Genomic DNA, 14783 nt, shown 5'->3' on the forward strand with positions numbered 1-14783 from the left:
ATTGACATTGGTACAATATTATTAAGTTGACTGCAGTCTGAGATTTCACCAGTTTTTCCATGCAGTCTGTTTTTGAAGAAAGGATGTTAGCCCAATGAAATTTTTTTTAGGTTTATTTATTTTGAGAGCAAGGAAGCACAAGTAGGGCAGGGGTGGGGACAAGGGGAGGAGAGAATCCCAAGCAGACTCTATACTTAAGATCATGACCTGAACTAAGATCAAGCAAGAGTTGGATACTTAACCTGAGCCACCCAGGCACTTTGATAGTCCTATGAAATGTGAAAACTTGTAGAAATTCTCATAACTGCCACCACCACAAAGTACACAACTGTTTCATCACTTCAAAGAATCTCCCAGTTGCTACTTTATAGTCCTACTGTCACCCAACCTTAAATAGCAAACACTTGATTTGTTCTTCATCATTATACTTTTGCCATTTAAAAAATAGGACATAAACAGAATCCTACAGAATCACACAAACTAACTTCTGATACTTTCTGACTCAGCATAATGCTCTTGAGATCTATCCCAGTTTTTGTATGCACGGATAGTTTGATCCTTTTTATTGTTGAACAGTATCCCATTGTATGGATGTACCACAGTTTATCATTTCACCAAATAAAAATATTTGGGTTGTTTTCACTTTTGGAGCATTTACAAATTAAGGTGCTATGAACATTTGTATACAGGTTTTTGTGTGAATATAAGTTTTCATTTCTCTAGGGTAAATTCCTACAGGTGCAATTGCTGGGTTGTATGATGTGTGTTTATGAGAAACTGCCAAATTGTTTTCCAGAGTGGCTATATCAGTTTACATTCTTAACAACAATAAATGATAGATCCAGTTTCTCTACATTCTCACCAGCACTTGGTATCATCCATATTTTTTATTTTTGCTCTTCTAATAGGCATGTAGTTGTATTTGTATTTCCCTAATGACTGATGATGTTGAACATCTTTACATGTGTGGTTTTAGTGGAGTGTCTCTATAAGTCTTTCACCCCTTTTCTAATTGGAGTGATTGCTTTTTTGTTATTTAAAGGGTTCTTTATGTATGCTGGATATATTTTCTTCCAGAGCGTAGCTTGTCTTTTCATTCTCTTCGTAGTCTTTTGACTAGAGAGAGGACGTTTCTTGGGTTTTTGTTGTTGTTGTTGTTGTTTTGTTTTGTTTTTTTGTAGGTGTCTATTTGTGTTTTTGAATTACAGGCTTCTCTGCTGCCAGGCCAGGATATATAGGAAACCAAAACAAAAAACAAAAAAAACCTCAGAGAACTTACTACCAGGTTATTCTTCAACCAGGGTTCCTAGCCACTGTACCTTCATTTTTGTACCTTTCAGAATCTTATACTATTTGCTTCATGTGTTTTATCCAGAGTTTTACATTATAATTAATGGGAGGAATGGGGGTAAAACAGGCTTACTGTATCTTGTTTGGAATCAGAAGTCCTATTTATTGTAATTCAAGATCCAATATTGTAAAACTTTCATATCCACATTTATGGTAAGACTAAGGAATATATTTAGTATATGTGGCCTTATTGTTGTGCTTCTTAAAAATATTTATTACATGTGATGAATATCATTATAGTCTTTTACTATGAATAGATCTTATTAGGCTGGTGCTTTCTCATTCTCTCTCCACTCCAGTTCTCCTTCCCCTAGATTTTAGGAAATTGTAGCTATTTTAGAAATAGCTAAAAGTAATGTGAGTATAAGAACAAGGAATTTTTTTTTCTTACATTCAGTTTGCATTCATTCCTGAAAGTAATGATTTAAAATTAGAAAGTGTGGGGGCACTTGGGTGGCTCAGTTGGTTAAGCATCCAACTTAGGCTCAGCTCATGATCTCATGGTTTGAGCCTCATGTGGTACTCTGTGCTGACAGCTCAGAGCCTGGAGCTGCATAGGATTCTTTGTCTCCCTCTGCCCAACCCCCATTTGGACTGTCTGTCAAAAATGAAGAAATGTTAAAAACAGTTTCTTTTTTATCAGAAAGTGTGACTTGGAAAACTATTGCTGGAAGGCCAAATTCAGTATGAGGCCTTTTTTGGGTAAAGTTTTATTGAAATGCAGCCGTACCTAGTCATTTACATACTGTCTACAGGTGTTTTCATGCTAGTGTGATGGAATTGAGTATCTATAAAAGGACATCTGACTCACAAAAGCCTAAAAATATTAATATGTGGCCCATTACTGAAAAAGTTTGCTGACCCCTGACTTAGAAGGTATTGGAGGCCTAAAGTATTGTAATCCCAACCTCCTGCAATTATAATCTGGACAGTTATCTTTGAAATACACCATGGTATAGTGGAAAGAAAATACATATGCTTAGAGTCAGATAGACCTGGGTTTGAATTTTCCCTTACTTACCAGGTATCTGACTTCAGTGCCTCGATTTTGTTGTCTATAAATTGGAAATAGAGAAACTCTTCTGTTTAGGAATTTGAGTTAAGAATTTTCATAATTTGAGGGTGCCTGGGTGGTTCAGTTGTTTAGGCGTCTGATTGCAGCTTGTGTCATAATCTCATGGTTCGTGGGTTTGAGCCCTGCATGGGACTCTGTGCTGACAGCTCAGATCCTGGAGCCTGCTTCAGATTCTTTGTCTCCCTCTCTCTTGCCCTTCCCCCACCCATGCTCTCGGTCTCTTTCTCTCTCTTTCTCTAAAAAATAAATAAACATTAAAAAATTAACCATTGAAAATAATTTTTATAATTTGGAACATAGCTATGTACCAGAGAAAAATTGCATCAACTTAGACCTCTACCAACAGATGGCATTGGTTGTTTCTTATTTGGTGTCATTTTTGGATTAATGATAAAGTGGACTCAAGGAACCTACGTTGGCTAAAAGTGGAAACACTTAATATCTTCTTGATGTGGTTGTTAGAATTTGAAGTAAGATAAAAAGTTCCTGTCAGATACTTTCTATATGGTGTTATGTAGTGGGGAATGGAGGAATCATTAGGAGTGGTAAAGATCCCAGTATAAAAACATTGTTGCTAGCCTCAGCTTAGTAATTGGTACAATTTTATGTTTTTTTCACTAGATTTTAAGCATTTTTAGAAAGAGTACTGTCACTTTCTGTAAGTGGGTGCAAGAGTCAAATTCTGTGCAAAATGTATTTGTCTTCCACAACATTATAAAGTGATTTTTAAAAACCTGTTGAATAATTTCCAAGAACCATGAAAGAGTAAATGTTTGGTGGTGTCACCTAAGTCAGGTCTGGATTAGACTCATAACAACTTCGGGCTGTCAAGTCATTTGATAGTTCTCTTAGACAACCTATATTTTTACTGGATGAAAATCTTTTAGTTAATATAGTCAAGCCTGGTTAGTTAATTCCTTTTAGTATGGTAATAATGTCAAAGTCCAAATTCTATTCTCTGTAACTAGTAATATTTTTATGAACTGTGACTGAACTATTATATATACAGGTAAATCTCATTAGGTATAGGAATTACAGGATGAGCATGTGGGTCAGTTCGAATCCATCACTATTGTAGGAAAACGATCAAACAGCTCAAGTATCTCTAGTATGCACTTCAAATACAGTGAGTGGTATTTATATATTATGGGAAGTTTCTTTTCAGATTTCAGTGGAAACTTTATTAGTAACTTGTTTTGTCATTAATACAATTTCTTTCCTGAGCCCCTCCTCTCTCCTCAATTTTCATTTTTAGTTTATTTTTTATGGGACCATTTTTAACATTTATAGTATCATGTTATATGCAATATATAAATATTGATGTAGTTTTTTTTTTTTTAAGTAACTTCTACACCTGTATTGGGGCCTGAACTCACAACCCCAAGATCAAGAGTCAGATGCTTTACCAACTGACCCAGCGAGGCACCCTCTCAGTTTCATTTTTAAAATAATATTTAAGAAATACAGTATTTAATATACCAATGTTTTGATGTTTGGTATTTAGACTTGGTTACATCATGTATTTCCAAACTTGATAAGCATTTGCTGAGACCTTTCTTTTTAAAACAGATGTTTCCTAGATTATTCTTCCTAAAGGTTCCAATTCAGTGGTTTAGGATAGAACCTGGGAATTTTATTTCATTTTTTAAATGTTTATTTATTTTGAGAGAGAGAGGGAGTGAGAGCGCAGAAGCAGGGGAAGGGCAGAGAGAGAATCCCACCAGGCTCTGTGTTGACCGTGCAAAACCCAGTGCAGGGCACAGACCCACGAACCATGAGATCATGATCTGAGCCGAAACCAAGAGTCAGACACTCAAGCAGCTGAGCCACCCAGGCACCCTGGGACTTTTTTTTTTTTTTTAGCAAATATCCTAGGTTTATTTTATTTTATTTTTTGTTATTAGGGAAGTTTGGGAAACATCAGAATAGGAGATCAAGAATTCCATCTTAAAAAATGCCAATTCTGTTTTTAAAAAAGTGTCATTTTTAACTCTCACAAAAATGCTTTTAAATCTGATTATTAAGTAGAAGCTTTAAAGTTTTCCTAGCATACTTCTTGAGAAGCTAGATTTGTTCTTTAATATGTAACGTCTTTTAATACCATCTGCAACTCACTTTAAATTCAGTATATACGTATCTTACTAAATAGAAATTTGATTTTCAGAAACTTGACATAATACATTTCTTACACACAAGTGGATAAGCAGTGTCTGTATTCCGTCATCTGTGTGTATCTTCCATTATTCACTGTTGTGTCATTTTAATAAATGTGCTTTCATTTTGGCTCATTAGCATTGTTTCTCAATGAGTCCCTCCAAGATTTTTCTTAGTCTCTATCCATTGTAGCTCAAAATATTTTCTCTTTTTGAAGGGGTGGTGAGTTGGGGGGAGATAATAGCTTTTCTGGTGTGCTAGCAACTAATAGCATGTCTACTTAATTGTAGAATCTGATAGGCTGATAAAATTAAAACTCTCTAGTCTGGTAATTTACAGATCATCAATATTCTATCCAGGTCTGCTCATTGCATTTCAGCAAAATTCTACCTTTTTGCTTTCCTATGGCAAACTGAGGTCATTCTGTATTCTTGGCCTAAATTACCTTTTCATTATATGTACCTGGACTGATTTGCTGAGTGTTTTGGCTGTCTATTTAAACTGTAACCTTTTATGGCATAGGGCTCACATCCTTTATATAGGAATTCTTAGCATGATCCCATGCACTTGGATTATCAAATACTATTGGTGGATTCATAAAATTTTATTAACTTTTTTTAACCTCTTAAGCTAATTGGATATTAGTCATTTTGTCTTTAATCTTTAAGCTCCTCTATAACATATACAGTTCCTTATAAAATTAACAGATTCACAAAATACAAGTTAATATTTTATTTATTTTTTTATGTTTGTTTATTTATTTTGAAAGAGAGAGGAGAGAGCACAAGAGAGAGGAGAAAGCACAAGCGAGAGGGAGGCAAGGAGTGGGGAGAAAGAATCGCAAACAGGTTCCAAACTGTCAGTGCAGAGCCTAACCCTGAGATCATGAACTGAACCACCCAGGCACCCCCAAATTATATTTTCAATTTGAAAATGCTTAGGGAGGACTGACTCCTTCACAAAGATTTTACTCATGTTTTCAGCTTTGTAGTTTCTTTTGTTCGCTTTACCAGTGAGCTTTTTTTTACTTTTAAGAACACTTAAGAATCCTTGTCACTATTCAGTTTTAGTATATACATACCATTGGAGATTGGTTTTTGTTACTGTTTCTCAAAGGTGGTTCAAACCTGGAATGGTTATTGAACCACAGGTACTCTATGCCCTTTTACCTGCACTGTTTGCTGTGCTTCATACATATGTACTTAGCTCATGTTGTTCTTTTGTGAGACTATTCTCAATTCAAAAGGCCTTTGAAATCCTTCCTGTTACCTGAAGCTCTCTGGCAGTTAGTTGCAGATAGAGCAATTTTAGTAATAGTGATTGGGAATACAGGTTATAGATACATATATTGGAATCTCCGCTCTATTGCTTTTCCAGGATCACAGAGCTAGTTACTTAAACATATTTCTGTGCCTTTGTGTCCTATTTATAAAATAGGGACAACAGTTGATCTCCTAGGGCTGTTATAGGTGTTGAATTAATATTTGTAAATTTCTTAACAGTAGTGCTCGTACATAGAAATCACTCAAACATTATTATGGTTTCTCCCAGTTTTTAGTTTTTACAAACTTACAGTAACTTGTATGCTTATCTTACTCTTCCTGTTAGATTATGAAGTCCTTGAAGATAGAAACTGTCTTGTTAATTTTTATAGCTTTTCACTGGATTTTGCATAATAGAATATGTTTGATAATTACTGCATCAAATCATAAGGAAATGGCCAAATTTTTGTTTTTCAGAGCCCATTTACTTAATATAAATTATAATCTAAAGTAACTTAATATTCTCTCTGTGTTTTATTTCAGAAATTCTAATGAATTATTGACCAGCACCATTTTACCAGTTGGAACGAGTTACCAGAAATGGGCATAGTGCTTTTAGATCCAACATGTAACAGATGGCTCTTACTCCATGGTGATTACTTCTTGAAGCCAACACCTTTTGTGATTGTATAGGATCTTTGTCTGTTCATCTTTGAATTCCAATTACTTTTGTTGGCAGATAAAACAAAGGAGTTCATGTAGTTTTTGCCCAAGCTTAAGTCACCATGAGTAGTAGTTTAGGAAAAGAAAAAGACTCTAAAGAGAAAGATCCCAAAGTGCCATCAGCCAAGGAAAGAGAAAAGGAGGCAAAAGCCTCTGGAGGTTTTGGGAAAGAGAGTAAAGAAAAAGAACCTAAGACCAAAGGGAAAGATGCCAAAGACGGAAAGAAGGACTCCAGTGCTGCCCAACCAGGGGTGGCTTTTTCAGTTGACAATACCATCAAACGGCCAAATCCAGCACCTGGCACCAGAAAAAAATCTAGCAATGCAGAGGTGACTAAAGAGCTCAACAAATGCCGGGAAGAGAATTCAATGCGTTTGGACTTATCCAAGAGGTCTATACACATATTGCCATCATCAATCAAAGAGTTGACTCAATTAACAGAACTTTATTTATATAGCAACAAATTGCAGTCCCTCCCAGCAGAGGTGGGCTGTCTAGTAAATCTCATGACACTGGCTCTAAATGAAAACTCACTTACCAGTTTGCCTGACTCTCTTGATAACTTGAAGAAGCTGCGGATGCTTGATTTACGGCATAATAAACTTAGAGAAATTCCTTCAGTGGTATATAGGCTAGATTCTCTCACCACTCTTTACCTTCGCTTTAATCGTATAACTACTGTGGAAAAGGATATCAAAAATCTGTCAAAACTCAGCATGCTTAGCATTCGAGAGAACAAAATCAAACAACTACCTGCTGAAATTGGTAAGACACCTTGTGTTACTATATTCGTAGTACTTGGTATGCCAGATAATTTTGTCAAGTGTTTTTCCATATCAGAAAATATCTGATACTTGCCTAAAAACAAGTTGGTTTCTAAATTTTGTTTTCTTTATGTTTTACTTTAATTATTCAGTTTTAGCAATATTAGTATATGGTTTGAGATTATTTTATAAACCTAAAGTAAGTTAAAATATAGGTGTAGTTGGGCCTTTTTCACATGAACCTAGTCTCTCACTTTCATTTGGAGAAAGTGCATTTGTAGCAGTAAAAAGATAATTTCCTGAATATTTAACCTGTTACCATCTATTTTTAAAAGTACAGTAGATTAGTTAAGGGTTACATTTTCCAGTTCTTCATTTGCCCTTCTTTATCTGAAAAATGTGTTTACATTCACCTGACTTTTCTACCTAATTTACTACAAAAGATGGTCATGTCAAGAGCCTTGTAAAAAGCAAAGGAGTGGTGGTAGTATAAAAATAGGAAATATGTATGTGTAAACAAGCCAGTGAAAACAGTTTTTTTGATTTAAAAAAACTTTATAGTTTATTTTTTGAGACCGAGACAGACAGAGCACGAGCAGAGCAGAGTCAGAGAAAGAAGGAGACACAGAATCTGAAACAGGTTCCAGGCTCTGAGCCATCAACACATGGCCCGACGCGGGGCTCAAACCCACAAACTGCGAGATCATGTCGGATGCTTGACTGACTGAGCCACCCAGGTGCCCTAAGTTATTTTGATTTTTAAATTATGGAGTATAGTAAACCTTGACTTAATCAGTTTTGAGAAATTGATAAAAGTATCCGTGGGCTTGATTTATAACATTAAAAAATGACATAAAAATTTATTATGGAACTTTTTAAAGGGAAGTTTTCTTTTTTAGGTAAGGCATAATTATTCTGAAAAATCGGTGAATTGAATATATTGTTTGAGCATTGGTCTTGTAATGGGTAACAAAGTAAACTTTAGGCACTGCAGCTTTGTAGAGATAATATTCCGTGGATGTGTTTAAAAATTTATTTAACATTGAAAAAGATATAGTTTAAATTTTAGGTATGGTGCTCTTCTAATTTAATTCTAACCAGAAACTTAAAATCTTAATTTAATTGGTTAATTAATTTAATTGGTTTATTTGTTACATCTAAAATGTATTTAGAAAATCCATGACAGATTTACTCAATGAACTGTACTTTCAAAATATGACTCACTTATAAGATACTAAAATATCCTCAAGAATTTTAATGGAAATACTCTCTCATGTCTTCAGATAGGAATGTGGTTGTTGATTGACTTTTTATTTCATACCAGATTCAGTCAAAATTTCAACATAATATATGGTTCATCTTAAATAGGAATACAGGCTGTTAGCAAAAGAAACACAAATTTTATATAGAAAGATAAAATGTTATTTCTTGTTTTTGTTTTTGTGTTGTGTGTGTATTGCACTCTATCTGAAAATGTTGGCTTTAATTCACATGAGCATCTTATAGGATTTTTTCCATAGAGGTGTTAATCAAATTACCTGGGAATTAAAATGTACATTTCTTAAAAAATTACAGGATTTTAAATTTACTTCAGTTTGCTCTTAGCATATAGAAATAGTATTTTTACTAAAGTGAATGTATTTTTAAAAATTGGCAAATTTTATTTGGCTGTTATTTGTGCCTGCCTAATCCTTTGACCTTTAATCATAAATTTATAATTTTAAAAGTAACCATGAAATTTGTTTAAAGGAGCACCCTCCCACCATTAGTGGCATTTTTGAAGTTTGTGTTCTTGTAACTTTTATATTTCTGTAAAAATAGTAACTTCATAAATGTTATTTTATTCTAGGCAGGGCATCAGACAGACAATAAAATGCTTTTAAAGATAAAAGTTAGTATTTCCTTTTTTATTTTAATTTTTTAATTTTTTATTTTTTAATATTTGTTTATTTGGAGGAGAGGGGCAGGGAGAGGGAATCCCAAGCAGGTTCTGTGCTGCTGGTGCAGAGCCCAACATGGGGCTCATTCATCGACCTGAGCTGAAACCAAGAGTTGAATGTTTAACTGACTGAGCCACCCAGGTGTCCCAAAAGTTAATATTTCTTATTTACTTATTAAGAGAAATAGTGTGAGTGGGGGAGGGACGGAGGAGGTGGGAAAGAGAGAGGAGAGAGAGGGAGAGGGAGAGAGAGAGGGACAGGGGGAGAGAGAGAGAGAGACCCAGCCAAACAGGCTCCAAGATTTTATTGCAGAGCCTGCCTGACGCAAGACTCGATCTCACAAACTGAGATCATGACCTGAGCTGAAATCAAGAGTCTGACATTTAACTGACTGAGCCACCCAGCCTCCCCCAAAAGTTAATATTTCTTAAAAGGAGTTAAGATTTATAAGGTTTAAATTAGATGCATGAATTTGGGCAGACATTGCAGACGTCTGCATTATCATTCCCCTATAAAGAACAAGAAAATAAAAAGTCCAGTAAAAATAACATAATAAGAATAGCTATTGTTTGAGCACAATATGTCCTTTAGTATAGTTTGTACATATTATCTCATTAAGTTCTTATAGTAACCCAGTGAAGTGGGCATTTCTTCCTGCAACGTAAAGAAGGAGGACCTGCAACTGTAGAGAGATTATTTACTTAAAGTCATGTAGCTAGGAAGTTGACAGAGTCAGGATTGAACCTAGGTCTTACTGTACTGCCCCACTGTCTAGTAAAGTGCATCCCACTTCCATAGTCGATGACTTAGTGGTCTGGCAGGTTCAGGGGATCTGTACTTTTGAAGAATAAGCTGGTTTATTCTATGTATAGCTGCAGTTATTAAATTTGTTTTCCCCGTGGAGGGAGGAGGATGTTAGCAGCTTAATGGAGATATAATTCATATACTATATAATTCACACATTTAAAGTGTACAGTTCAGTGGCTTTCAGTATATTTATAGAGATGTGCAACCATCACAATTTTAGAACATTGTTATTACTCCAGAAAGAAACACTGTACACTTTAGCAGTTACCTCTGTTTTCTTGAAACCCCTTTCCCATAGGCAGACACTAATTTACTTGGTTTTATAGATTTGCCTATTCTGGATGTTTCATATAAATAGAATTATATAATATGTGGTCTTTGGTAACTGGCCCCTTTCACTTAGCATGTTTTCAGAATTCATCCAGGTTGTAGCATGTATCAGTACTTCTTTCCTTCAGATTGCTGAATAATGCTCCATTGTATTAATATACCATGTTCATTAGTTGAACACTTGGGTTGTTTCCATTTTCTGGCTGTTACAAAGAAAATGTGAACACTTGTGTCCAAGTTTTTGTGTAGACATTTGTTTTCAGTTCTCTTGAGTTATATACCTAGATGTAGAATTACTGAATAATATATTAACTCTGTGTTTAACCTTGTGAGGAACTTCTAGACTGTTTACCTCAGTGGCTGCACCTTTTTACTTTCCCACCACAGTATATTAGTGTTTCAATTTCTCTATATCCTTAACATCCTTGCTATTATCTGTCTTTTTATTATAGCCATTCCATGAGTATTAGTGGTATGTTTGTGGTTTTGATTTGCAGAATTTTGATGACTATGAATTTGTTTTTAGTTTTTGAAAGCTATCTTTTATTATAAAGGAAAAGACAGAAGTAGTTATTTTCTATGATGCAGATCTTGCTTTAGTGCTTTTTTAATTACAAAAGATAAAGTCCTGAACCCCTTTGAAATTATTTACAAATTAAGACCCATGCACAAAGAACAAGTAAAATGGAAATTTGACGTTTTTTAAAGTGTTATATACCTTTAATGTGGTTTGACTTACTGCCAAAACCCCTAACAAGAATTTACAGTTCAAAATACATGGTCATTATCGTTTTATTAAACTTCTCTATGTATTAGATTTGCATTATTATAGATACTAGATTCATATGCAGATTACATGCTTATTCTTACTGTAGGAGTATACTGCTTTCTTGCCATCTGGCTGATGTTCAGCAATATATTTGGGAAATATGAGAAGTTAAAAGTTATACCCTACTGTTTAAATAATATATCTGGAATTTGGCCATTATACAACCTGTGCTACTTGATATAGAGTATTTTATATTTTAAAATAAGAATATCTGTTTAAGCATTAATGGCACCTTTATTAATGCTGTGTGGTTTCATGCCAATGATACATATTCACATGGCTGAACACTGGCAGAAAACAGTAAAAAGATACCAGACAGTAACTGTAACCATATGAAAAGCCAGAGATAATGCATCAGAGTAGCCTAGAAAACTCTTCATTTGATAATATTCATTTACCTTTTTGTGTGATAAGACATAGACACATAAAGTAACTGTCTTTTTGTGTTAAGTAGATAGATGGACCTCTTAGTCATTGCTTTCTTTTACTGATCAGTGTTCTATCCTTCCTGCCATACCTTCTTTTAAAAGAGAGTCTTCACTGTACACCAAGACAGTCAAATTGTTTTGAGAGGGAATACAGGAAATAATCACTCCTTCTTCCCATAACTCCTACTGGTTCCCTTGAGTTTCATGCTAGAGATTTGTTTTAAGTTTGTTTATTTTGAGAGAGACACAGCGCCAGTAAAGGAGGGGCAGAGAGGGACAGAGAGAATCCCAGGCAGGCTCTGACGTGCCAACACAGAGCCTGATGTGGGGCTCAAACTCATGAAACCCTCAGATTAAGACCTGAGCTGAAACCAAGAGTTGGACACTTAAAACCCACTTAGCTACCCAGGCACCCCTAGAGATGTGCTTTTGTGGGGGGAAATTTTTTTTTTTTTTTTTTTTTGGCCTGGGTGGATTAGACTTAGGGCCATCAAATAGTCATTTTGAATAATTAGTTTAAGGAATTCTGCCAACGAAGTTTTAAATGATTTTATTCTTCTAGGAAGGAAATAGTTGCTCTTTGAAACAAGAAAAAACTCCATCTTTGTCTTTCACGAATATTCCTACAATTTGCCTTTGTTGAAGTATGGACTAGTTTAGGATTTCCTTAAACTTTCCCCCTTATTTATTACTCTTTTTAGAAGGAATATTTTTTAAATGTATTCTTACATTGTTCAATAAAGTGCTACATCATTTCTACATAATATGTAATTTCACATGAATTTGTCAAAATAAGCTGTTTTTACTTATGAGAACATGTTAAAAATGTGTATGCTTTTTGGGAACTCAAGTCATTTTTACCCATTTTAAAGAAACCCCTCTTACAACATTAAAATATATAGAATCAACAAACTGCATCAAATGGTTAAAAAGTTTTTAACCATTTGATGCAGTTTTTAAAATTCCTACTACACTGAAGTACTGCTGTTAATCAGATTTACTCTGTAAATCAACCATTATATATACTCTGCATATAATCTATATCATCAGTATTTGTATAAAAATGCTAAGGACAAAATCAGGTTTTTTTTTTAAGTTGAAGGGTTAGAGATTTTAATTATGTTCTGTGATTTTTTTTTATAGATAATAAATGGTAAGTTTTAAATAAATGTGGCTTGAAGTGAATTTAGTGAAGCCCAATACTGTTACTCAAAAAATAATTTTTTTTTTCATTTTATTTATTTGAGCGAGAGAACGGGAAGCACAAGCCACGGGGAGGGACGGGGGTGCCCAACACCAGGCTCAATCTCACAATCCTGAGAAACGGTCTAAACTGAAAGAAATCAAGATTCAAATGCTCAAGCAACCCATTTTTTAATATTAACTCAAATTGTAACCTTTAGTCCCTAAAATTCTTGAAGTTCTCCCAGGACTTCCAGGGATGATAAAATTGCCATTATGGTGTGGGTAACAATATTTAATGGATCTCATTTGAGTGTTTTGTACAAGTGCTAATTAGGAACTTAGTTTGGCAGGAAAAAGAAATCAGGAAAGGGAATTCATAGTTGTTAATAAATAACTCCTTTTGGCTGGGAATCAGCAAGAAACCCAGAGACTTGGAAATGAACTATTAACTAACTTAGTTTATTGTTACCAGATTGTCAGATGTTTCACCGAACAGTTAAAACCTATACACATTGTTATTGCTAAAGAAGGCAGTAAGAGAACTGAGAGAATAATTATTAATTATGTGATTTTACAAAATATTTTAGTAAGGTTTAATGTGATTTTTGTTACAGAGCTAATCTCTCGATATTTGGAAATAATCCTTTAAGTTCAGGAATAAGTTATTTTTAAAACATAAGCATCTTTAATGTCACTCGAAAGGGAAGGTCATATGGCTTCATGGGGCAGGTCACAACTTGTGAAATCTAATTATTTACCAGTATTTGAGTGCCTACTGTGTACATTTTAATAAGGCCTTTTTATATGTTGCTGGATTTAATTTATTTTTTAAATTACCTGTACTAAAACTGCTTAAAGAATGTGTATCTATATTTATTATAGAATAGAATAGAATGCATCATCTGTAATTGTCTCTCTTTTTTTTTTTTTAATAATGGCTGCTGTCAGAGTAATGCTGGCTTCATTTCATAGAATGAGTTGAAAGGTATTTCTCTTTTATGTTCTTGAAGAGTTTGTATATAATTAGTATTCCTCAAATGTTTAGAAGAATTTATCAGTTATACAATCTGAGACCAATGGTTTCTTTATAGGAAGGTTTTTGGATTACTGATCTACTTTAGTTAATAGATACAGAATTACTTGGGTTTTATGCTTAGTTTAATTTTGGTCGTTTGAATCTGTCAAGGCATTTGTCTATTTAATTTGTTGAATTTTAGGCATGAAGTTCATAAGAGTTCTATATTTTATTAATGTTGGCAATATGATTTGTAATCATGTCTCTCTTTCATTCCTAATATTGGTAATTTGGTCTTTATTTGCTTGATCATTCTGGCTAGAGATACATCAATTTTATTGATTTTTTTTTTAAATGTTTATTTTTAAGAGAGACAGAGTGTGAGTGGAGGAGGGGCAGGGAGAGAGGCACAGAATCTGAAGCCAGTTCCAGGCTCTGAGCTGTCAGCACAGAGCCCAGTGCGGGCCTCGAACCCACAAACCATGGGATCATGACCTGAGCCAAAGTCATGACACTTAACTGACTGAGCCACCCAGGTGCCCCTATTGGTTTTTTCAAAAAATAAATAAGTAAACCTGTTTCAGATTCTTTTTAATTTTTTTTCTTTTCTTTTTTTTGATCCCTACTTCTTAGGGTTTTTTCTTTAGGGTTAATATGTTGTTTGTCTACTTTAAGTTATTAGATTGATTTTAGACCTTTCTTTTCATTATGTGAGCATTACGTTTTTTTATTTAAAAATTTTTTTTAATGTTAATTTTTGAGACAGAGAGAGAGAGAGCACGCGCTCACACACGCGGCTCGCCGGAGCGAGCATAAGCGGGGGAGGGGCAGAGAGAGAGAGAAAGAGACGCAGAATCCAAAGCAGGCTCCAGGCTCTGAGCTGTCAGCACAGAGCCCGACACGGGGCTCGAACTCATCAAC

General features: G+C 34.5%; 1 protein-coding gene across 3 annotated transcripts in view; it reads left to right on the plus strand.

Annotated features, from left to right (window-relative positions):
• Positions 1-14783, plus strand: part of SHOC2 (SHOC2 leucine rich repeat scaffold protein) — an 89527-nt gene that overhangs the window by 36257 nt on the left and 38487 nt on the right. For all 3 annotated transcript variants that reach the window (XM_029932574.1, XM_029932572.1, XM_029932573.1), the window contains exon 2: positions 6385-7329. In XM_029932574.1, coding sequence (XP_029788434.1) covers positions 6627-7329 — 703 coding nt within the window. In that variant the 5' untranslated portion in view covers positions 6385-6626. The remainder of the gene's footprint in view (positions 1-6384; positions 7330-14783) is intronic.

Source organism: Suricata suricatta, chromosome 2 (genome assembly GCF_006229205.1).
Source record: "Suricata suricatta isolate VVHF042 chromosome 2, meerkat_22Aug2017_6uvM2_HiC, whole genome shotgun sequence".
NCBI lineage: Eukaryota > Metazoa > Chordata > Mammalia > Carnivora > Herpestidae > Suricata > Suricata suricatta.